The sequence below is a fragment of the Eumetopias jubatus genome, unplaced genomic scaffold (genome assembly GCF_037043125.1).
Source record: "Eumetopias jubatus isolate StellerSeaLion01/CBP00866 unplaced genomic scaffold, mEumJub1_p1.0 scaffold_3, whole genome shotgun sequence".
NCBI classification, from domain to species: Eukaryota; Metazoa; Chordata; class Mammalia; order Carnivora; family Otariidae; genus Eumetopias; species Eumetopias jubatus.
In genome coordinates, this window is record NW_028274809.1 from 5725808 (window position 1) to 5751918 (window position 26111).

Below are 26111 nucleotides of genomic sequence, written 5' to 3' on the forward strand. Positions count from 1 at the left end.
CTGTATTTTTATAAACAAGTGTTATTCTCATGAGAAAAACTGAATACCTTTAAGTATATGTAAACAGATAACATATAAAATATGCATCAATGTATATTTTAACAGAAATAGACATAAAACACAACTCTGAAAAGCAAAATCCATGCAAAGGATGCGATGCTCTTTCAGCAGCTGAGGGCAATGCCCTCCTGCCTCCCAGGGCCGACTCACTGAGCAGCAATCAAGCTACCTCCCCGCCTCTGTCCCTGACCAGTTCGGGAAGCCACCAAGGACCTTCTGCTTGGGCTTCCGCACTGTTACCTGACCAGGGGAGCAGTGGCACATGGAGCTGTCCATACTGATTTGATCGGGGTTTTCAACCGTCCTTCCTTACGTGAGCCATTGGATTTTATAGCAGTTCCATCCCTTGTGTGTTACGCTGAAAGATTTCGTTTGCATACACTTGATTACAAGGGCTTCCTCATTGTTTTCATGCTGTACAGCCACGTGAGCTGGAAGAACTACCTGCCTACATTTCTTTAATCACCGCTTCAGGACAGAGCCTGTCCAGGAGAAAAAGCACAAAACAAAGGCGTGGAGCCCACCGCTATCCCCCTAACGGCAACCCTAAGGCACCAGCAAAAGCGGCCCAAGGAGCCTGGGGGACAGGAACGCCCAGCAATAGACCCAGTGTCAGCAAGTTCGGATTTCCCAGGCATTTCCCCTCACACTTCTGAATGACTGGATTCGTGAGGATATCTGCTGAAGTCTATGATCAGGGACATATTGAAGAGTGCAATGGTTTTCAAACCGGACTGCAACCGCAGGCTTTCCTTGTTCTGTAAAAAAAAAAAAAAAAAATCCACCCTGCTGCTCTGGTGAGTAAGAGTCCTCCGGAGCGGTGGGCAAGTGCCTCACTTTGGAGCTGTGCTCCCTTCCCGCGGGTCCTGAGCAACCCCCTCAGTGCCCGGCAGATGGCTGAATGCAGACTTCCCCGAGCGCAGCTGAAGCATCCAGACCCTGGGCCGATGCTCCACCTACGTGTCCCCCCAACATTCTCATCCTCAGGGGCTGGTCAAACTCCCTTCTTTGGCACTCGCAGACTAGTCTGCGACAGCCCCCGTCCCCGCCCCCCGTCCCTCACTTTTCTTGCTCACAGTGTCCTGCCCGTGTTGACACTATTCCGGGGGCTGAAAAGTCAACCACTCTCCAAATTAGAGGTTACTTCCTTGTAGATTCTGAACACTCCGTTTGTAAAAGACAACATCTGTATAGAATACATTGTGATTTGATAGGTTTCTCATCTGAGGCACCAAAAGTGTAGTTAAGTCCCACTGTCCACATCAAGAAATTGAAAATGTCATGATCTCAGGCTCAGTCCAGGGAACATGCGAGTCTCAATCTCGGGGATTTAAGTTTGAGCCCTGCGTTGGGTGTAGAAATTACTTAAAATCTTAAAAAAAAAGTCATGATCTGAGATGCTATAATTTCTACTGGAGTTTATGCAGTGGGAGAAAATAAAGGGTAAAAGCAAAAAAGTAAGTGGAAAACAGCAGGAAAAGCCGCAACCTGAGGAGAATGGAGGAGGGGGGAAAACCCCCAAAACTCAAATGACAAGACTCTTCTCTCTCTGTGTCCCCAGCCCACTGCTGGGTGCCCAGAGAAGCAGCAGGTGCGAGCCCTCTGAAGGGTCCTCCGCTCCTTCAGTGATCACACCACTCCACAGCTCAGCACTCCCAGTACCATGGCTCGCCTCTGCAAGAAGAGTATCTACAGTTCCCAAAACTGATCGACTCCCTTCCCTCTGCCCGAGAGTATCAGCCTGATTCTGCCATTGACCTCCTCGTCAATACCAGGCTGCATGAAGAACCTGCGGTATCCCCGCAGGGAGAGGTGAGAGCCAGACAAAGAGGCTGATGGCAAGGGCTCCGCCCCAGCCCTGCTTGGCCACCTGCTCAACCAGGCATCGGACCATGGATACACACCCGAAAGCAAGACACCTGGGCTGTCATCAGGCCAGCAAAACCCTTGGTGGGTTCTATGAAGAGCATATGATGGACTAAATAATAAGTCTGTTTGTTACTATACGGTAGTTAAAAAAAAAGGCGTATCTTTTGTCAATTTTTCTTTGAATCGTCTCTAAAGTTACACACAAAGCAAAAAGCAAGAAGGGATCTAAGTCCCTTTACCAAAGAACATATCATTTCATCTTTACTTTGTCCTCCCCGTCCCGAAGAATGAGACTTTACTTCTGTGTTCTTGTACTGCTGATCCAGTAACTTCACACGCTTTATGGAGTGTATCTTACAGGTCTAAATGATCTCTTAAACCACTGCGTTAGTTTTATTATGTCTGTATTCTCCGCAGTGACAGCAAAAGGAAAAAAATATGCCAGTCAGAATCATCCTTACGCGCTCCTTTGATGCCCCCTAGTGGCTTCTCACTAAATTACAAAATCAAGCGCTTGACAGCAAACGTTTCCCTTTACTCCGTATTTCCACTGAATCTCAGAGACCTCGTTAGAGAGTCAACATTCTAATACCCACATATTCCACTACGTGGAGAAGACGTGCGCGGATAAGCGTTTAGCACACAGCTCATCGGAAATAATTCACATGTTGAATACAGTGTCACGTTTAACCCCAAACCCCTCAGCGGTGAGTGACGTAGCTTAATTTTACTAAAAATAATTCTAACTTGGGGTGCCTGGGTGGCTCAGTCGTTAAGCGTCTGCCTTCGGCTCAGGTCATGATCCCAGGGCCCTGGGATCGAGCCCCGCATTGGGCTCCCTGCTCAGCGGGAAGCCTGCTTCTCCCTCTCTCACTCCCCCTGCTTGTGTTCCCTCTCTCGCTGTGTATCTCTCTGTCAAATAAATAAATAAATAAAATCTAAAATAAATAAATAAATAAATAAATAAAAATAAAAATAAAAATAATTCTAACTTAAAGGAGCATTTTCACTCACTACCGGGTTTTAAAATGAAATCCGTGGCGTTCAACATTTCCAGGACAAAGGTAAGACCGTGCAGCTGAGAGAGACAGACGTAATCTCTAGTTTCTGCTTTGTGACTGAGCGTGTTCTCCGGCGGGCTGGCCTGGTGGGCCCCGCCTCCTCACCTGTAAAGCAAATGGCCAGGCTAGCCAGGGTCTCACGTCTTCCAGACTTGACATTCTATAAGTCTGTAGTCCAGGCAAGAAAAGAATTTAAATGCAAGAGACTCCCTGGTAGTTCATTTAGTAACGAAATCTTGGCGCATCCAGATGACTGTAACACTGTTTTTCTTATGGTTTACACACAAAGTAAAATGGGAGGAAGCTTCCTGAAATTCCAAAAATCACACACAAAAATTCTCTGTGAACTGCAGCTGCTCCTGCAGCTCGGCTGTGGTAAGACGGATCACAGCGCCCCCTGCAGGCGCACCCGTGTACGAGGGAAAGGGCTGCAGAGCGCCTCAAGGGGACGCCACCTCCCAGCCCGGGGAAGGGAAGCTCCACATGCCTTCCCTTCAGCTTTGCTCATGGCAGCAGGCCTCATAATGCAACAGCAAGCCAGACAATCCCCCAAACTAGCTCTTTTCAGGTTCTCTCCTCTTTTAGACAGGACTGCTGTTTATTCATGTGCCCAAAGGAGGGCCCTGCCCCTTGGGGGCAGCGTAGGACTGTGGCTGAAAGTGGGGGGCAGCTGAATGCAGCTTAGAAAAACAGGGCCACCACCACGTCACTACTGACACTGGGGCTCCGCCTTCCAGGGCAGAAACATCTGGGCCAGACAGCCCACTCAGGACATGCCAGGGGGAAAAAAAGAATGCATGCTTATGTTTTAATTCCTTGATTTTCACAGAGACTTGTGTGGGCTTCCCAGATTTTGACATTTCAAACAGGAAATAATGCAATACGATTTTTATGTTCACCAAAGGGGAGATGTGCTTTGAGCGTCTGGGACCCCACTGCAGAGGGATGGTCCCCAGCACAGCAGACTTGTGCCCGGGCCACAGCCGCCGTGGACCTGCCACGTGACCAGGGCAAGGGGCACAGCCAGTCTCTGGAACTGCTTGTGTGTGGAAACGAGGATGGGCTTCCGGGGTCCCTCAAGCCCTCTGGAGCACTGACACGACATAAAGCTCAGGGGAGGTCCAAATGCCAGAAGCCACTTCCCACCCACTCCAGGTGTCCGTCTCTAAGGCGACACAAGGCAGCGTGCTGGTAGCACCACGGGTCAGAAGGGACGGATAAAGTGCAAGGAAACCCCACTTCGAGGTCACAGCTACACACAGAACTGGGGACAGTCTCTGGGCCGTCTGCCCTCTGGGGAGCTGGGGCACTCCAGGTGTAGAGAACCTACCAGAAACACCGAGGCCACATCTGCAAGAGCAGCAAGGCCCACCTGCTCCCGTGTGTCACCCAACACACCAGACCTTTGCCCACCCAAGGGACTGACCACCATTTCCTAACAAAACGCCTGACTGCAGAAGATGAGCTTATTTTCACATTAACGTATCAAAAGTAATATTTGAGACAAATTTAAAAATTATGATTATTTTCTACTTATACATGATGAAAGTTAATCCTAAAGAAAGGATTAAGGACGGAGACAAAGATTCAGGTAAAGAGCCATCCACTCAGGCACTGATCCTAAAACACATAACTGGAGGGACCCCTCAATACCTAATAGTGGATTGGGCCAAAAAAGTATTTCTAGTCACTCAACGGAATGCAATGCAAAAATGAGAAAATACATTGTAGAGAAAGTACTGATGTGAAAAAGCAGATTTTACCAAGTCATAAGGCCCGAAAATCCACTTTTTCCAAACACACGGGCATGCACACAGCCACACACCCCACACCTTAACGGTAATAGCCACAGGGGGGTGGTGTGATGGGTGGTTTTTATCTCCTTATTTCACATCCTTTAAAAATCATCTCTTCAGGGGCGCCTGGGTGGCTCAGTTGGTTAAGTGTCTGACTCTTGGTTTTGGCTCAGGTTGTGATCTCAGGGTCATGAGATTGAGCCCTGCATCAGGCTCCCCACTCAGCGGGGACTCTGCTTGGGATTCTCTCTCCCTCTCTCTTTCTGCCCTTCCCAACCCCATGCACACTCTCTCTCTCAAATAAATAAATCTTTCAAAAGAATTTCTTTAGCAAATCTCACACAATCCAATTTAGTCAAAGTTTCTACAGTCTCTTTTTCTTTAGACAAACAAGTGTGCAATCCACCCTTCACAGCTGCTTTCTCCCTAAATCAGGGAAGATCCATCCAGCTGTTTGGGTGTCATTTTCTCTTCATAGAATTTCCAGTGACTCTGCACTAACTACCCACAGGCCGACGTGGGATCCCAGAGCCTGCCTTCGGGGAAGCCCAGCGTCTGCTCTGGATTGGACCCCCATACACTCCTGGTCAGCCCCCCACTGCTGAGTAGCGTGCACAAACATCAGCATCCACAGGGTAAAGCTATGCTTTCTGGTGTCAAGAACCTTCACAACTTCCCTCCTTGGAGGATTACTCTTCCTTCTGTTTCATGAACCGAACTTATTGGTGCTGCTAACCCCCATCATTGGCAGACAGTTCCTCGATGAAGGGAAGCCACTAAGAATCTGGCTATGTCTGTATTCTCTAGGGGGAAAATGTTATAAACAAAAGACTTCAAAATAAGTTGGAAACACCAGCCATGAAGTGTTAACAATTTTTGACTTTCCTATTTAAGTAATATCTTCATATTGTGTTGATCAGAGGCTGCAGAAGGTTAAGTAGGTCAAAAAGTACATCACCATTTAATCATTTTAAAAACATTAGGGAGAGCAGAATGGCGTGGCATTATGAATAGATTATGAACAAAAATAAAAGCCATTTGTATGCATTAATGATACATCAAGCTAATTCAAGCTGGCTCAAGTCATTAACGGAATCCTGGGGCAGGCCCCAGCTACAATGCCACAGCACGGACAAGTATGAACACAGCCTTCTTCTGCGTCGTCGATAAAATTAATTCTAGGAGCAGAAGACAGGAGTCTTAACATGAACATCAGAATAGAGCACACTTACTAACAGTGTGTCTACTGATCTCGTGTTGGCAGGGTGGGGGTTCAAGCAGCATCTATGGGCACACGTGAGCCGTGGTGCCCGCCCAAGGTCACCCTAAGGGAAACGCAGCAGGAAACATTCCCGACTTGGGGTAAGAAACTGCCAGGGACAATCACAGCCTCTGCTGACACAACAGTCTACAAAACTACGAAACAGAAGACTGTTCAGGGTCTCCTGTTGTTTGTAATTAATAGCAACCTTGGTATCAAGATTTTAAGATGATTTCTTCCGATGTTATTCTGTAAAGAGTCAAAAATGTCACGGTCCTCTCTACCGCACCAGACACTAGTGTAAGAACTACCGAGTCTCACACTTGATTCCGAGCAGTTATGGCCAGCAGCTGCAGTCTGTGCAGTCTGAATCACACGCACCGTGGGGATACTCCTGTGACAGACAGGATACACCTAAACGCTCTCACCCTGGATCGGTGATTGTAAGCATATCAACTGATACCCAAAAGAGTCAATCCCTCTATGAACGTCCAGCCTCTGGGTCCACTGAACAGCTCAATGGATGAAGAGAGAAACTCTCAAAAGGGGAGATTTCTAGACAAAGAGACTTCAAACAAGAAACAAGCTGATTTCATACTTGTGTCCAATTCATAATAATATCTCAAAACACTCGGATTATTCCAGGGTCATCACCTCCAACAAATTCTTAAGTGAATCCTGACACTGTTCACTTACAGCCTGGCCATGAGTCCTACTGTAACACGTTCCCCATTTGCCAAATATGCTTGAAGACACTCGGCTGCAGGTCAGCTGCCAGAGGTCTGGCTCCTCTGTAAGATGCTTGTAACTCTAACTTTTTTTTCTAAAAATACTAATTTCAAAAGCTTTTTTCTGTTTTTCTTTTCGTTTTGTTTTTTTGGCCTCTGAAAATAGGTCTTATTAACAGCCAATTGTGTTCATACTTGTCTGTGCTATCCAGCCAATGATATTTTAACTTTGGTATTAATTCATTATTTCATTTTGTGATTTAACCCTGTCCATAGAGAAAGTTTCTATGGTTAAGAAATAAGCTGAATTTAAAGATGCACATACAAAGGGTACCGACAATATCATGTTTTATAAAAATAACCGATGTAAATCATCATGCACTTTCCCATCCACACACAAACCAGGCTACAGCTCACAGAAAACCCGCCCAGACCCAGGCCTTCTTGCTCACTGTACACATTCCCTCCCCACCCACAGGCTCGACCCAAAGTCTACTTAATGTCAACACCTGATAGGTAGCTTTTCAATTTAATGAGAGGTGTGGTTCTTTTGGAGGCAACTTGCTGATTCTAATTTCTGTGGGATTCGACCATGTTAGAAGCTGCCAGGCAGTGACAGCCACTGAACGGTGGTGTTTAACGAGGACAGCAGAGCGGCCGCCAAACCGGGGCAACACCCGTGTTACACGACTCAACCAACTACCGTCAGAGGAGCGTGAAGAATGTTTTCCTTCCCTGCCTCTCTCCTCCTTCTGCCCCATGCAGGCAACTGGCTCATGTCATCCTTATTCTTAGAAGGTAATGTAAAATTTTAAAATATTAACCCCCGGGGCGCCTGGGTGGCTCAGTCGTTAGGTGTCTGCCTTTGGCTCAGGTCATGGTCCCAGGGTCCTGGGATCGAGCCCCGCATCGGGCTCCCTGCTCAGCGGGAAGCCTGCTTCTCCTTCCCCCACTCCCCCTGCTTATGTTCCCTCTCTCGCTGTGTCTCTCTCTGTCAAATAAATAAATTAAAAAAAATAAAATAAAATATTAACCCCCCTGAATAGAGTATAACTTAAGCATAGTAAAGTTTCCATTTGCCCTGTCATAACATAAACTACTCCCTCTGTCCCATGAAACCTTGAACGTATGAAGTTTCAATGCAATGAGGAGGGGGCAGTGAGAGTGCGCCAAGAGCAGGGGCGCAGGGATACGGGCACGGGCACAGATGCCCAGAGCAAACCACGGGCAGAAAGGACACGTGGGCCAGACACTGGCTGTAAAGAGGGCCTATTAAGTTCTACTATCTTACATTAGAAACCCTTAAACTGTGAAATAAATATTAGTCATTATTACAAACGATTAAAAAAATAGAAATTAGCAAACACTAAACGACTCCGTTGGCCTTTTCTATACACACACACACACACACACGAAATGCCCAATGTACACATATATATGGCTTGCTTTTCATCGTGGAAAATCTCATTTTTGAAAGAACTCCTTTGGAAAAAGAATTGGACTCCAGTCTACCCCCTACCACAATTGGACACAAAAAGAAATGGACTCCAGTCTACCCCCTACCACAATAAAAACAGCAACAACAAAACAAATAATAAAACAGGCCACCCCAACAATGAAAATTAAGCAGGTTCCAAGAAGGCATGGTAGAGGTCTAATTGACACATCCTTTAACAGCACAAACAAAAGACGGCGGTGTCAGCAAAACAAAATGGCACAGGATGATGCAGCACTCAGGAGCAAAACCCCTGAAGACTGCTCCCACTTACTGATGCTCTAACACATGCAATTAGGTCGTACAAACCGGGCTCATTAATACAGCTACTCTTGTGCCGGACACTCCCGTAATTAGGACCAAGCAGCTGCAGAATTTAATGTGAAATGGGATTCTTTGTACATCAGGATATCAGTCTTTGGAAGCAGAGCACAGAAAGCAAACCGAGGCTCCCCGACTTACTGCAAACCCTTGGGCCAGTCAGGCAGCCTCTCCTGGCTCAGCCGTGACAGCACAGGGCGTCCACTCGCGGGTGAGCCATCCGCAGGCGGGGGTCGGGGGGGACAACTAGGGAACAGCTTCTATGCAGGTGCCTTCCAGAATGTGAACTACACAGCACACATGTAAACAGCTGGCGCAACCGTGCCGAGAGACCGATGGGCCCATGCCGTCAGAGGGACGCCCGCCCACAGGACACTGCATTAAGTGTGTGATCACAGGAAGCCCGAGCGCCAGCCACCGGTACACAGAACCCTTCTGAGGCTGCCGTCCGAAGGGCACATGCACCTCAAACCGAATGGTCTCTTTCTCACATAAGTAACGTAGAACATCTATCCTAGAGTGAGCGGTCTTCCATGTGAGATCACTGGACTATCCAGTTACTCTTGGTGACAACACAGTGACAAAACCCAGCAGTCTTGGGGAGGGTCAAGCAGACAGATGGTAATTTGTAATTATCTAGATCTTGGCTTATACGGATCTTGACCAGGTCTACACAGTTATTGTCAGAGCAAAATGTTGCGCATATGGGTTTTCCTACTGTCCTATGAACACAAGCTTAAGAAGGTAGGAGGTTAAAGCTCCACAGGGGAATAGGCATTAATGTCTAATAGGATGCTTTCAGTTGGGATTTAACAAGTGACTACAATTTTAGAAGATACGTGCAAGAATATTAAATTCTGTATACAAAACAGGTGACGTCAGGATGCATAACAGGAACCCATATATAAAACAACACTGTTTTACAATACAGACAAATCTCTATCAAGCTCATTTTAGGAGAGGGAGGGAGGGAGAGAGGAAAAGGGCATAAAGTAGCTTGGATAAAGGAAAATTAAATATTTTGTACCACCATCAGGTTTTACTCATTCCATATGAAAGGGAAACAACTTTTCTTTATATATCAGAGATCGTTAAAACATCACACGCCAGTCAGATACCGTAATCTAAAAGTTATAAAATATACCCCCAAAAAACTTAGGGGATCTATTGGCTCTACTTCACAAAGTGTCAAAACAAACAAAAAACTGATTCTACGTCATGCTTAGTTTGAAAAAGAGAACTACACTCTGACGCAAATCACTATGCTCATCATACATCCGTTATACAATCACTGTCATCCAAACAAAACAAGCTATAAGCAAGGACATTCAATGTAGAATGAGAAATCTAAAAATGATTGGAAAGGGAGTAGAATTCATCATTTCCAAAATCCAGCTTCAGGGAACTAAAATCCCAAATGCTCCCTCATGAACATGAGGAGGCAGAGTCCCAAGATGGCGCACAAGAATGGTCCAAGGGGTCCTTCAACCACTTACACATGGCTGTTCACTACCTTTCATCATGGCTTGGTCTTCTAGGAGAGGGATTTAATTTTGTCACTAAGTTATAATCCTTTTAGGTTGTCCCTGAATATCTAGGCCAAAAAAACCCCATCACCAATACTACCCTCCTTTCCCTACACAGAGACTCAACTAAAATGGCAGGAAAGATGTGCTCACTGCAAGGACTTCTTCCACGCAGTTGGTTCCTTTACAGAGTAAGAGAAACTTCTCTTGAATAGAAATCATAGCACCAGAAAAACAATGTCTGCAGAGAGTGAACTTTATTTTTCTGTAATCCTGTATCTTAATGAATCTAGGCCGAGAGAACAAATGACCAGGGACTTTTGAAAAATTTCATGCCAAACACAGACATTACTGTTATAACGTTAAAACTACAAAAGCCCTAAGTTAATCTCGCAGACATGGCCGGCGGCGACCAGAGCTACACAGAACTGGACAGATGGAGAGACATGGGGTGGTGGGCCATGCGCAGGCCAGGCTGCCTCAATCCCCTGGTGCAGCCTGTGGGGCCCTGAGCTCCCTGCAGGGCTCTTCTGGGAATCCAGACAGACAGACAGACGGGTAACCACTCCCATGCCAGGCCTGGCAGCCCAGATGCAGTAGAACCAGGGAGTACGTGATTTCTTAGAAGGTGAATCTTATTTAGTGGAACCCCCTTCATGGAGGCCAGACATTCTGCTCCACAAGCTACACAAACTCAGCAGGAGCAGGATCAACGATGATCCCAGACCACTGCAAACAGGTGACTGAAGGCAGCCTGGTCCTTCACACCTGTCCACCCTCGGGGAAGGTGCAAGGTTCTGTCTCTGGGTGCTGGCCCTCCACCTCGCCGAGGCCAGGTCCCTCCCCGTACTAGCCCCTTTTCTCCACCCCGAACCAGAGGCTTGGCATGAGCAAGGCTGCTTCTCAGATGAGGGCATCCACCTTGCCTCCCTGCCTCGGGACACCCCTGATGCTGACGGAGACCCTCCATCCTGGATTACTTTCCAAGAGCCATGTGAGAACTACATCCTGGAGAGAAAAGTAAACAGACATTCCATTTCTCCATTAATTCTGCAATTTGTCTTCAGTTTCAGGATACTAAGAACTTCGAGTTAAAGAAGCAAAGACTACAGTCCCCGGTATCTTAAAAAAAATCAACCTGGAGAGCCAGTCGACCAGAAAGCCTGGGGGGCGGAGGCAGGTGCTTCAACTAATTGGACTGAATCTCCAGATTCTGGCTGGTGTGAGAACCAGGCCTGTTTCCTTCTTTCAGGGGTAAGTTAAATGTTATATAGAAACTACAAGCTCTTTCTCTTTCTACAATGCAAAGATATGAAAAGCACATAAATAAAGGCAAGTCCTAAGGTGTAAAAGAAGCCAGAAAGTTGAAAGAGAAATCTGAATGACCTGAGTCTGTGAGTGGGTGGTGAGCCTGCCGAGTGCGCCCTCCGTCCAGCCTCCCCCAGGGGACCAGGCAGGACGCACATCACTGTGGCTTTAATGACAGGATGGTTAAAGCTCTGGGCTCCTCATCCCAGGACAGGCGTCCCATCCAGATGCCTCTGGTCAAGCATAATTTTTCTGAGCCTTGATTTCTTTAATGCTAAACCGAGTTTTTTTTTTTTCCTTAAGGATTAAAATGGATTGTGACGGTTCACAATTTCTAAATACTGAGCACAGTCCCCACTCAGTCAGCAACTCCTTTTAACACTAACAATTACAGAGTTCATGACTTAACAAAAAAACATACCCTATAATCCCCCTACCAAATATGCAGAGTAAACCCTCATTTTATTTTTAAAACTTATCTTCATATAAATAGAAATATTTTAAGGACAAAATCACAATAGTCACAGAAACTGCAGTATCATAGGTATTATTTCCTTTTCTGACTCTGTACAATTCAAATATTTAATGGCACTGCATTATTTCTAAAATAAGAAGTAACAAAATGTATTGGAAATCTCCTAAACCTGTGAAAACTCACGCTACGAGTGTCGTGTTTGTTAAATCACAGCAATGGAAACCCTCTAAGAGCATAAAATAACGCTGTTTGGAAAAGCCCTTCCCGTCCTCCCCTTGCTGGCACTCCGGCTTGCAGACAACAAAGTGCTTCCAGCGCCGAAGCCGGAGCCTGACCGCTGTGCGCTCTGGATGCAGGGCAAGGAAGCACAATATCTGGGCTTCCCCTAGTGTTAACCAACTCTTACGGTTATGTATGAGCTCATTTATGGAAAGTTCACATTTTCAATAAATGCACATGTAAAGCAATCGTGGAAGATAAGCTCAACCACAGGATGAAATTCCGAAAACCTCCACCAGGGGCCGGCAAACCCACAGCAAAGGGCCAGAGAGGAACTGTTTCAGGCCTGGCGGGGGCATCATGTTCCCACCTCAACCACTGAACTCTGCGGTGGTAACAAGAGCAGCCCCCCTCCGTGCGCCCAAGGAAACACAGAAACAGGTGGTTGGCCAGACGTGGCCCGTGTGCCCAAGCCTGGGGACCTACATCTGTAACAGCTCCACAGGGTCTGGGCTGCTTGCCCCACGGGGCACCCTCCAGGAGACCCACGTGTCTCTGTGCGCGGCTCTTCATAGGCAAACGTTCGAGGTGCTGTAAGCACGGGCATACACAGGCCACCACGGGCTCCAGCAGGGATGGGATGGCTGGGGGGGGTGGGCGGAGGAAGGGCCCCCGAGCTGTCCCTCAGCAGGATGCCTCTGTGTCAGAACAGGCACTGGGAAGGCGGTGAGGACCCAGAGCACAAAGGCCTCTGCAGGACACACGGGCTGAGAAGCAGAAAGGACAGGCCACTGTGCGGGGAAGCAGGCCGCAAGCTGAGAATGGAACCGGCTCGTACGGAAAAGGGAAGAAAATGAGAAGTTTGGAAAGGGACCCAATCTATGAAATGTCATAAAAATGGTCAAAGTGTGGAATTCTTCCAATTCCATCTGGAAATTCATCTGGACATTTAGAAGAAGAGCATACACTGTCCGGTGTGGGGAGGTCCCAGACGCAGGTGTGTAATTACTACTTGCACTGGTAGGAACACGTCTTCGTCGGGATTGCAGCCCGGCAAGGCTGGGATGACGGGTGGCTTGGGTGGTCGGCTCCGCCGCCGTGGAGGTCAGCCAGACGGGGGGCGGCCTGGGAGTTACTCCCCACAACTCCCCACGGTCATCAGGACCCTCTGCGGGGAGCACTGCCCTTCAGGCTAGGGGAGTCGCTTTCCCCCAGACCTTCCTGACCCCTCCGGACCAAAGACCACCCCTCCCTCCCACCACCTCTCCCACGCCTTCGCCCATCCCCCTCCCGCTTCCCAGCCCGACTCTTGGCATCACGATCACGGACGTGACTGTCTCTGCCCCGTGAACCCTGCGCTTCTCCAGGAGGGTTTCCTGTCTGGTGCACGGCTGTTCCGGCTGTTCTGGGGGGCGGGTGATCACTAAGGAATTCAGCAACAAAGAAACAATTCTTAAATCGTGGTGTTGGCTCTCAGCCATGAGTCTTAATGTGGGATTGGGTTTTGTGTTTTTTTTTTGGCCCAAACTTGACTCTCTTTCCTCTTTTGGTTTATTCTCTCCAAAACCTAAGAGCAAATATTTAGACTGTTTTTAGAGAAGGGCTTGAACTAAGAATGAGCAGCTACGGTGGAGAAGAAATGTGTAAGCGTGAGCCATCACGTGCAGAAATTAAGTGTGGGCAATGTCACACCCTGTGCACAGAAGGTCACATCACATGTGCACCACACAGGATTCCCAGTGGACTGCTGAGTCTTCTGAACACGCACGCAGCTGAGCACCACCTCTGCACGAAGGGGGCGCTCGGATTCACGCCGGGTGGGCCCTGCACTGTGGAAGGGGACATGGTTGCGTGGCGGGGAGCACTTACCGTCCTGAAAGACCCGCTCCACGTTCAGCCCGTACGTGGCACACGTCTCGTAGTAGGTACACCGCTTCAGGTCACTGGAGAGCTTCCGCGCCCTGGCGTCGTCGATGACCCGTGGGTTGGTGGAACTTATGGCATCTGGAACAGACAGCAACAAGGTGACCATAAGCAGCTCTGTTGACGTCCCGCCACTTCGAGCCTCCAAGTAGCTCAAAACCTGTGCCCTGCTCCTGGGCATGTAATGTATTTAAGAACCTGGAGTTTTTAAAACCTGATTTACCCTCCAAGTAATAATCTCAAACATTTAGAATAGTCTCCATTTGTAAAAGTGTGTTTCACAGGATCCTGCTTCTGAAACGGAGATAAAGGGATGCCCAGAAAAGAGTTAGGAGTTAAATGTGGCTCCAGAGGAGAACACTTTAAAAAGGAGAAAAAAACAGCCATGCTCACTGTTCACAGGGGACGTCTGGTGCACTAAGCACTCTGCTCACTGCGTTCTAGCAGCATTACTCCCCAGGTGCAGCCATACACCTGTTCAGTCCATGTCCACAGAGCTGCCCTCAGATGTCTGGTCCTATTCCGGGCACAGGGTTGCCCCAATGGGCAAAACAGACAAAACTTGGCTCTCTCATGGAGGGGCTATCAGGGTGGCCGGGGAGGGAGGCGGAGAACAAGACAGAGACATGGAACAATGACGAATTTTGTGTGGCCATTGAGAGCCATGTCAGGCAGGGCAGGATGTCTGATGGTCCGTGTGCTCAGTGTGGATTCTCAGGGCAGCCCCAGCCCCAGGAAGGAGGTGAAGGCCAACCAGCCACCACCTGGGGGGAGAGCACCTGGGGCGGAGGGGTGGGGCAGCCAAGCACCTGGTGTGTTTACGGGAGACTGAGGCAGGAGTGGAAGAGAGGGGGACAGTAGAGGGCCCTACGCGCTGGGGTGCGAACCACCTTAGGTCTTAACAGAACGAGTCCTGGGCGCACCCACTTCCTGCAGGGTCTGTATACAGATAAGGACGTTTGAGCAACAAAACGGATGTGGGGCACCTGCCACCAGTCCCCTAAACAAAGAAAAACCAGCCTTCTTTGGCTCAGTGTCCAAGATGCCTCTACCCCACCCCATCATGCAGTCCCGTGCCCAGCACATGCCAACAGAGAAAGGCCAAGACGTTAGGAGCGAGGTGGGAGACAACAGGCACTTTTCAGGGACTTTTTTTCTACCGGGAAGTTCTCTCCGTGGGCTCGAGGCTCCTGTGCCACAGAAAACGCCAACTGCTCTTGAAACAAAAACCCACCGACAGGGTTTTCCCCACTAGTCAAAGGAAGAGCACCAGAACAGAAGTCACTGAGATAGCAACAACCTTCAAACTGCGCTTATTTTCGGGCTCAGGAAGTGCACGTGACATTTAATTTTGTAAGTATAAAGAAGTGGCATCTTTAGAGAATAACGTATTGATTTTTACCCCCTCTTTTCTCTTGCTTCCTGTTTTATTTTTAGCTCACGGAACAGGCCTGATCTGACAGTTTCCCGTAGAGAAATCAAGACTAACTCCGATTCAGGCCTCTTTCTCTGACAATGGCTTGTGCCACCTCAAAAGATGTTCTAGAATATTCCCTGGGAAGGCCCCTTAGAGGGGTTTCTTCAAAGAACATCTTGTCCTGTCTTCTTGTCTTCCAGACTAAAAATTTGACTTGGATTTCACAACACTTAAGGAAAAGAAGTATTTTTTAAAGGTGCAAACATCTTGTAAGAAAACGGTAGGAAAAAAGATCGAAATCTGTAATTTTTCAATGCTCTGGTGTAATGTGGAAAACACATGCCATAGCGTCAATCCAGCTTAACCTGACCTGGGGTCCCCAAAAGTCCCACAAGCCCCCTTCCTCAGCGGGAGGCCCCCCCCCGTGCTGTCCCACCCTGACTTCCCGGGAGCAGCGACACGTCTCCGCTCTGGCCGCGTTGTACCTGCACCATGCGTCAGTCAGGGCCACACCAGCCTGGTCTCTCATTCCACCTGTAACTCTGCACCTGTTCACAGCTTGTGCCCCCCTCCCTCAAATCAATGTCATCTGCAAGCCTTTAAAACAGAACCAGCTTAGTAAACATTACGTAACTACCTCATTCAGAAGTGTCCTGTCCACTGATGGACTCTTGCACAGCTCCCTGACTACACCCGGAGAGAACACGCATTCTCGCAGAGACACTCCTCCCCGCCTTGGATGAGGCCACCGACCCTAAACACCTGGGGTAGGGCAAAGCTGAGTCCCTCATCTGTAACCTGACCCACCTTTTACCTCCAACATCCCACGAAGCCCGTGCAAAAGCACAACACACTCACAGGCTTCACAAAGCAAGTCTGCAAGCAGTGAACAAGTACCTAGGAGTGGAACCTTCCAGAAGCCCACACTCACTCTACCCTCTTGCCACAGGGGCTTCTAGGGCACTCTGGAAATGAGACATCTGATTAAGGACCAAGAGGACCCCTCAGGTGAGGAACGTCCCTGCTTGATAACAGTCGTGCCCTGTTCATTTGGGATGGGGCTGTGCTGACGTATGAACGAAGTCCCACAAACGAACGCGAGACCGCCAGCATCTGTCCTCCACCCAGGCTCCCTGGCTCAGGTGCTCCCTTGCCCGTAGCCTTTCCACAAAAACGCTTAGAAGACCAGCAGGAATAAAAAGGGTAGGTTCTTCCACTCAGGGACCACATTAGGGCTTCCCCCGAGTCTCTACGGAGCCTTCCACAGGCTTCCTCTACAAACATGTGAGCCAACCTGGGAGACGCATGGCTCTGCCTTCCTTCAGCTGCGGTGGGACATGGAGAGCCACGCTCGTCACCAAGGAGGGAACAGAGAGCCGTACTTCTGCACCCCAACCAGGCCCTCAGTAAAGCTGTGTGCCGAGATATAACCAACGTAACAGAAGCAACTGCTTATATTACATTTACGTGCCCATGGACGCTTCAAGCGCCTTACAGGAGCTCCTCCAATGAACCCCGGCCGGAGCCCAGGGAGGTGGCAGTCCAGGTCACGGGGCGAGGACGCTCTGATGCTGGGGGCTGTGCAGCCCCAACACCCGGGACCAGACACTCCACTCTCTACTACCCAAACCACGGCTGTGTAAGACGACACCAAATGGATCACATATAGCCTTCTGGCCTAGACTGAGAAGTCCCTGCGTCCTAGCACAGTGAGTCCACAGAGAAAAGGTGTTCTGAGTCTGAAATACAAAGCCCTGAACTCACACAGCGCGCGAGGGGACGCCCGCACTCAGTCTCTTGACTTCGCTCAGAAATGCCCTGGGCTGGCCTGCAGGGAGAGGTGCTTGCTGGAAAGGACTCGCTCCAGCTTCAGGGCAGCTCTAGGCAGATCTGCTGTAGATCCTGCCACCCACCAGAAAACACAGAATTTTCAGGATGCCAACAGAAACATGCCAGTTCTGTGTATTAGAACAAGAACCAAGGGCTTCACGCTGGCGCGCCCTTGTTTCCCGGCGGCCACTAGAGGGCGCACTGGGCATAAAGAACCTCTTTCCCATCCAGTTGTAGGTGGAATTCACCTGTCGCTCGCTCTCCAGGCTTCAGTTCTGAGACCGCTGGCCATTACACATTCCCTAAAAGAGGGTGGGGGTGCTCCGCACGAGAACCCGACTCTAACATTTTATATCCAGCACACGGAGATGATGCTTTCAGTTGATCCCATGCTACTTCTGTTCTCACAAGACCCACCCGCCCCATGCAGGGCAGTGCTTCTCTGCCTGAGCTCACTCTCCGCACACTTGACCCGGTACCATGCGCACAGCTGACCGTTCAACAGAGCCAGTTTCTCGTTTAGAAAAGTCTCACATCAGGGCACGGAAAGGCAGACCAGATGTGGACATTCTAAGGGAATTAACAAACACAGCATATGAACAACAAAATGGAGGCATAATCCAGCTTTTCTTGACATGATTATTTTTAAGTTACCCATATTGCCGACAAAGCAGTTTTAAAGTTAACCTGCATGTGGTTTTTAAAAACATTCTACGTGGCCTTAACACCCAGATGGTGGACACCAGTGCATCCGTGGATCTGATTGAGAACAAGGACACATCAGGGGTGTCACTTTGCAAGAGGCCAAGTTTTAAGTGGCCTAGCCAAAAACAAGAAATGCACTCTTACGAGGTAATTACAGACTCTGAGGTACCTGCTAGGTAAAAATTACACATAGATCATAACACATAACAAACAGAGCGAAATAAAACTCTGCTGTGTATAAGAAATCAGTAGTATTTTAAAGATGTACTACAAGTTAAAATCGACAACCTCTTAAATTGCTTATAAACTACTATTTGACATAACCGAAAGAATTAAGAGATCCTACTACAGAAAAAGAAAATAGAAATTTTCTCGAGAGCACCTGGGGAGGGTTTCCTGCTGAGGGTGCTGACCAAGTGATTTCTCCACAGAATCAAATCAGGAAATGGGACAATTTCAGTTTCCTGGATTCTCACTGGAAAAAGCCTTCAGGAAGAAATTATTTCTTCTTTACACCGTTTTCAAATTCCTCCAGGCCAAAACTATGGGCCCTGAGTCCACTTACTGTTCAACTGCGGGGTCCTTCACACCCAAGCTGCATGTGGACGGCACTCACCCTGAGTCCCCACCAGAACCAGAGGGATCTCGCTCGTGTTCCGATAGTTGGCCATCCGACTGTAGTAGTGGTAAACGGTCTGGAAGCTTATCTCATCCTCTAAGCTGAAGACAAATATCACGGCGTCCACCCACATGGCAAACTAGGGAGAAAAGAGGGCATAGAGAAGAAGGGGCTGAGTGACAAGGCTGTCTGTCATGGAGGAAGGGTGCAGATGGCGTCTTCATGAGCACAGGACGCAAGGCTGGCAGACCCCTCGCTCCGGCCAAGTCCGATGGGTGCCTAACTTCGGCCGTAACACGTAGCTGCGGCGTATCTTCCTCGTAACATACCTGGAATGGGACCTTCACCCGCTTCCCACTCAGGCCACCCCAGACTCCTAGGAGCACAATCCACACATGCTTTCCCGTGGGAACGTCTACCCTCCGCCGCGATCCTGCCAGCCACAGTCTTACAAACACAAGGCAAACCCAGCCTCGCAGAGGGGCCTCCCAATATCGGAAGACAGGTGCTGACAGTGACCCTGGAGCTTTCTGTTTCACACTAACTCCCTTCCACAGTACCCCCAGGAGCCTGGCTGGACTCCTCTGAGATGGGGGGACTCCTCTCTGGGCTCCTGTGGTCTCTCAGAAATCCTCCACCCAGGCTGTGGCCCACTCCTTCTCACAAGAAGAGGTCTTTCTACCGGAAAGATCAGCTGCCACTGAATTCTTTTTTTTTTTTTTTTAAGTAATCTCTACACCCAACATGGGGCTCGAACTCACAACCCCGAGATCAAGAGTCATGTGTTCCAACAAGTGAGCCAGCCAGGCGCCCCCTGCCAGTGAATTCTTAAAGCCCCCTCTGAGGATAGGATTACTTACGGTTAGAGAAATACACAAAGCTAATTAAGAAAATGAGCAAAAATCAGGGAAAAACATTAAAATCCCACAACAACCTGACTCTTGCCATTTTATTCTTGTTTTACCTGCATCCAGGTGAACCCTCCATCACATCTACTTTGGGGCAAGTGACTACAGCCAGGCACGTACTATCTCATTCAATACTTATAACCACTTGTAAGGTTGGCGCCTAAGTGAACGGAAGGCCCCGGAAGCTCAGCAGCATCCCAGAGTCAACACATGGTTGCAGCAGCAGAATCGAGAGCAGGTCAATACGTCACCAAAGACCCTCCTCTTTCCACAGGAAAATGAAAAATAATAATAATCCTGTTTACTTTCTGCAAGAAGCCACAGTTCCTAGGTAAGTTTTTACCAGCCTAGGCATCAGCTCGGATATATTTGGGGGAATTTTTTGTAGGTTAAGCTCTGACTTCACATGTGACAGAAAAGTGATTCAGTTATAAGTGAAAATTCTACATGATAAAATTTAAATAAACGTGAAATCCCAAGGATAACAAGAAAGTGATCTCGTTAAGAATGAATCCCGGGACAGGCCTGATGCCCCTGCAAAGGGCCCAAGACCCAGGCTGATAGGGGCATCTGCTTTCCCCTTTCTCTACCTTGAGGCCTGTTTTACCTTTCTCTTCCAAGAAGTGCGGTGAAGCTTGCCCACGCGCATGAGCACCTGGAGAGCGATCGCAGTCCTCCAGGACCGGAGCAAGTCTGTGTGAACCCCCATGCAGAGGAAAAGCAAGCCACACCCCACTCTCCCATGGGTGGGGGTTCTGGCTGCCCCAGCACCTAGCAGGTGGTGAGTGATCAGTAAGCAGCCCTACCCATCCCAATGGCTGCTCCCACCAACGGCCACACACAAAAAAGCCAGTTAATCGGCATTTTTTACACAAACCTAAGAGGACACTAGTAGCCACAAAGAAGTCTTACGATCTTGTTCATGAAGCTATTATCTTAGGTGAGTAACATGAAATATTCTGGAACAATGAAAAGAAAGACCAGGCTTCCACATGCCCGAGAAGGGTAACTTGAAAACAAGGTCTCCCCGCCATGAATATTCAAGGATGCTCTGCCTAATTTTGTACAAAATCCTGTCCATAATTTTGAAAGGCTCTGTGCTGATATCCCCACCCACAGGAGAAATCTTTAACTAGGGTACGCTTCCAGGCTAAGTGAGGCTCCTGAACAAAGTACAGCTAGAATAAAGGACTGGTCCTCAGGGAACAGAGTAAACACATTCTCCTGGCCAGAGGAGATCTGGCCAGAGATCTCTGAGGGGGCCCTGGTTCTATCCCCGGGTTGGTGCCATCGGCAGGCAAAGCACCTGGGTCTGTGCCCCTCCACCACGTCCAACCTTGGGCAAGATGTCATGACATCAGTGTCCTCCGTGAAGACGGGACTCCTAAGAGCATCCTCCCCAGGGTCTTCTGGAAGATGACATGAGCAGACCCACACAGGGCAGGTGTTCACCCACGTAATATGTGCTTGGCTAGTAAATTATGACATAAGTAAAATAATAAACTGGAGATGAAGTAAACCAAAGAAAGGTTTTCCACACCTGAGCTTTTTTATTTCCAGGATGCCCAGCCTTCAGGGAACTTCCAAAGAAACCACACTATGCCGCACCCTGGTTTTCAGTAGGGGTTAACGTGCGCCAAGAAGCCCGGCAAGCAGCATGGTGGCCCCCATCGGATTTCCAGACTTCAGACCAGCAACTTTCTAAATCATCCCGCTGCTCTAGGGAATAAACCGCTTACAGGGAATGGGAGAGGACTGTGGACATTTCCAGATGTCACATCAACAGTTGACAAACCAGCGCAAGTTCTGTTGTTCTTTCCATCTTAAAAACATGAAAACCAGCCACGGAGACCTAACTTCCCTCTAGGATTTTATGTGAAGGAGCAACAGAATTAGTTTATTAGAGAAAACATGTTCGTGGGGCCTCTAGTCACCTTTCTTGCACACACCTGATTTCCAGAGCCACCTGTTGAACCAGAACTTGAACAAGGGAGCCAAGATGAGAGGCTGCTTACCGTTTTTTCATTGTAGTACTCACCTGCGCCTCCGGGGGGCCCCCTTCATCTCTAATCAGCAGCAGGTAGCTCTGTCCATCAACTACGATCTCTTTCTTGAATCGGCCACCTGCCACACACAAAACATCCTGTTACGGAGGAAAGATGGGGTGTGACGAGGGCAAACAGACGTGGGCTTCGCTTGTGGAAAAATACACCCTCGGCTGTCGCCCTGGAGGCAACTCTCAGTATCTAGGACCAGCAACCACTGGATTTTAAAAGTACTGAACTCAGATTTTAAGTATTTGTCTTTAAGGACCCGTGTTCACTTCTGGTTAGAGTCCACAGCCTCCTAGGCAACGCCAGCGTCACCCGTGGCTGAGAATGGAAGAATTTTAACATAGGCTTTGTTTGTAAATTCAGGAATTCTCTCTCACTGGGAACACGTTGATGCAGAGTTCAGAAACACAGCAGTGAAATGATCACTCTCTTGTTGGGTTGGCAAAACTGAAACGAATTTTTCATGTTCAACAGGTGCTGAGTCTACAACATTTTAATAAATTCAAGAGCTGAGAATCTGTATTCTCCTCAAGAGAAACCCAGTTTTTGAAAGGAAAACACAGAACATCATGGGAATGGTGTTCCCGTATTCGCGGGGCACGAGTACGGGGGATGCTGAACCACCACACACGTGTTAGACAGAACTACGGGATGGCTTCTCCGCACAGGTCGAGACAGAGCGGGGCAGCGGGCTGGCGACGGGGTTAGAGAGCACACTGTGTTAGCGAGAAACCACCAGGGACCCTGCCAGGGCGCCATGCGCGCATTTGTGTAAAGGGGGAATCTGGCCCTTCTCATCTCGGCCCCGTACACGCCCAGCTGCGGAGGGACACGCAACTGCCCCGCGCGTCTCCTCATGGCGCCCCGGACCACACTGCCAGGCCTCTCCCGGACAAGGGAAGGACGTCCGCTTCTGGGTCCCTCTGCCATCTCCAAAGACAAAGCACCTTTCGAGATTCTGGGCTCTGAGTCCACTCCAGCTAACCCTCACCAGGATTCTTTCTGAATTGTTTTTGAGAGAAGAACGCATCAGCACCTGCTCTCATTCTCAGTCCTGGCACAGACGCCTTCCAGAAACACTACCTTAACCCCGGATGACCGCGCCCTGGAGAACCACGCTGGCCCCAGAGGCTGCGTGTGCGCCCTCTGCCTCCCGGGGCCGCCCCGTCCCCTGCGGACGGGCGGCTGCCAGGTGCCCTGCGGCAGGCCAGCGGCGGACTAACGTTTCAAAGCGGGCCCACGACTGCATGCACGCAGAGGCATGCGCACGCTCTCCTCTCCCTACTGGGCCCGCAAAACACACGTTAAGTCTGCTCAATAACAAAAACCGAAGACAACTTTCCAACATTCAAACAAAGCAGATAAACGCTCATTCTGCTCCCGTGCACGGCCAGCACCCAAGACCGCGGGCAGTGCACAGAGAACGGTCAGATGGGGGAAGGTGACGGCGTGTTTGCTCGCGGGATCCAGACATGCTGGGCCCACTTCCTGCACTTGTAGGGAGACTGGCAGATGACTCCTGGTCCCCGAATCACAGACTCCATGTAGGTAGAAAAGTACGGCACCCTTTCCCCGGGGGGCTGCCGTGATTATAAAATGAGCTGGAAACCCCGGGCGCCAGCAGAGCCCCCGCGCCCCCAGTGGGACGCAGCCACAAGACGCCGACGATGCCGGGCCGGCTCTCTGTGCGGATCCCAGGGCCGCCACATGCCACCCCGGGACATCGCCTTCCTTATTCACCTCTCTCTACCTCAGTGTCCCCAGCTGTAAAATTTGGCCCCCACTCCACCTGAAGGGCAGCACCACTAGCAAGGATTACTAGTGTTATTCAAAATTTCTGCCAAGAGTTATCACTTGCTTTCAAAAAAGATACACTTAACATTTAATAAACCTAACTTACAAAAGAAAAAATGTACATCAGTTGCAAGAGTAATCAGGATCATTTCTGTATTTTTTAAAACCTTTAAAAAAAGAAGAGGTGCTGGAAACCTGCTATCTCTTGGTGAGAATGAATCGAATTCAACCTTTCATGAAATAACAATGTTAGATGGGAAATCCACACTTTGGGAAAAACCTTTTCCTTCACATCTTGTTCGCAGAGATCTGACGGGTCACACTGAGGGGGACAAGGGAAAAGCCACAGGAATTTGTGTACAAGCTCACAGATCTTCCCTCTGATTCCCGGTGGGTTGATCTTGGCGCCTGAATGAGGATGACGGCCACTACAGAGCAGCCCAAGGGAGCAAGCACTTCAGATCAAGTCTGTCGGGAGCAGATCTGATGCAGAATTTAAAGTTCTCACATCACAGGAAAATACTTGTGCTCCGAGTGAAGGGATTTCAAGGCAGTTCCCGTGTCACATCAGCTGGGCCCTCCAGTGGCAGGGACAGGTCTGGGCAGCACCTCGCAAATGTCCTTTCAGCAACAGTCCTGCCTGTGCTCAGGAGAAACTGAGGATAAGGGCTGAGCTCTGGGGCCTTCAAGAGGGTGTGGAAGCCTTGCTGTTCCAGCAGGTATTTAAAAAACCCCAATAATCACTAACCTTTCCTCAAATGTTAGGTTGCTAATTACCACATCCTAAAAGAGCAACGTTAATTTCATGCAGTGTCCCACCATTACCTCTGTTATGGGTGGAGCTGTGTCCCCCCACCCCAAATTCATATCCTAACACCCAGTACATCGGAATAGGACCTCAGGTGCAAATAAATTCACTGCAGATGTGATTAGTTAACATGAGCTCATACTAGGGTAGGATGCGCCCCTTATCCAGTGACTGGAGTCCTTAGGGAAATTTTGGTGAAGATGAATGCAGGAGCTTTATAAGCCAAGAAACACCAGAGATGCCCCCAAACCACGAGAAGCCCAGAGGCCTGGAACAGATCCTCCCTCACAGGTTCAGGGGGTATTAACCCTGCCGACACTTTGACCTTGGACTTCTGGCCTCCAGAATGGTGGGAGAATCCATCTGGGTTGTTTGGAGCGCCCCCAGTTGGTGGCCAGAGCAAACTAACAACCTCTGGCACCCTCATGATCCTCCTAGAGTGAGCTCACACTCACACACAGTCTCTCTCTCTCTCTCTCTCTACCTAGGTTATCCCTAGAACATTTCAAAACCCCCTTTATTCTCTCCATCCTGTCTGTATTTGTTGAAATCATCCAAGAGTTTCCTGCCTGCCTCACACTTGCCCTCGGCCGCAGGCCTGCCCCCACAGCAGTCCACAATCTGCAGGATCCACACCACGCCACAGTTCTACCCTGAGCCCACGCTCTTCTTCGTGGCCCTGGGACCGTGCCTTCCAACTGCCTGGCCCTGCACCCCCAGCAGCTCCCTGATGCACTAGCATCTGAGGGCACAATGGCCACACACACCCGTCACCAGTCTGGGTGGCCTCCAAGCAGGAGATGAGCACCACAGCCTGTCCCTGGGGCCACCTGAGTTCCCAAACTACCAGCATCCCTCTCCGACCTCGGGAGCAAGAGCCCAGTGGGCAGGGGTCAGTACCCAGCTCTCCAGGAACAGAATGGCTTGGAGCTGAGCACCTCCTCCTTGAATGTCCTACCCACAGACCTTGCTGGATGAATTTCACATCCCTTCTTTCATTTTCTTCCTTTCAAGTGTGTTCGTGGAGTCTTGTTTGCAAGTTATGCTTGCAGATAGTTCAATCACAGCATTCAAGTCAAGAAAGGTTTGCAAGGACCTCTCTTTTTGTTCCTTTATAATCTCCAGCTTTGTAACCTCAGCAAAGGACTCACCTAATTTACATCACCTCTAAAAGGAGGGGTGATCCTTCCACCTCTAAAGGTCCCTCCCAATTCTAAAATCACTTTATGTTTCCCCTCAAGATACATAATTAGCATGTCTTTTCAATATCTTACAATTACAAATACTAGACACCTGTAATTGGCTTATGTGATTTTTCTGGTAATACATACATCAGGGAAAAACATTAAATACTCTTATGCATTTGCCTTGAGCCCAGAGATTTAATAATTAGATAAAATTCGGCCAGGTGCTAAAGCACCAGGATGTGAGAAGAAAGAACATGATTAATAAATGTTATATATAAATAAACTCTTACTGACCGCTGTCAGGCTCCCCTGGAATGTGGCCACGGGGTACTGGGAGAAACGTGGCCTGGCACGTAAAATAAAATAAGACTTTAAAACTCGTTTTCTACAGTTTAGAAACACAAAGGGGAGAGCCTTGGGAGGAAAGCCTGTGAGGAACCGAGCTGCTCTGGCTTCAGTGGGGGCCATAGCTCTTGTTACTTCAATGCAAACACCCCAGCCCATCCCAAGCATTAGATCTTTGCCTACCTTAAATTTAAGAGGACACCACCAAACGCTGCATCCAACTGCACTTTTCACGTAGGGTTTTTTGATGCCGATTTTATAATCCAATTTCCAATTATTTTCCTGCAGCTCTACCCAGCTTTGTGTTCCTAGCACACAATGCCCAGCCTTCCCCGTGGCCAACGCTGTAAACTTGTTACATGAATGGTGTTCAACATTCTCAGCCAAATATTATTACATAAT

At 48.9% G+C, this 26111-nt stretch overlaps 1 protein-coding gene across 5 annotated transcripts in view; it reads right to left on the reverse strand.

Annotated features, from left to right (window-relative positions):
* The window catches only part of AGAP1 (ArfGAP with GTPase domain, ankyrin repeat and PH domain 1), a 520576-nt gene that overhangs the window by 286954 nt on the left and 207511 nt on the right, over nt 1-26111 (reverse strand). For all 5 annotated transcript variants that reach the window (XM_028105330.2, XM_028105329.2, XM_088021480.1 and 2 more), the window contains exons 4-6: nt 21560-21645; nt 18611-18752; nt 13989-14123 (exon numbers count right to left, since the gene is read on the reverse strand). In XM_028105330.2, the coding sequence (XP_027961131.1) occupies nt 13989-14123; nt 18611-18752; nt 21560-21645 (363 nt within the window). The remainder of the gene's footprint in view (nt 1-13988; nt 14124-18610; nt 18753-21559; nt 21646-26111) is intronic.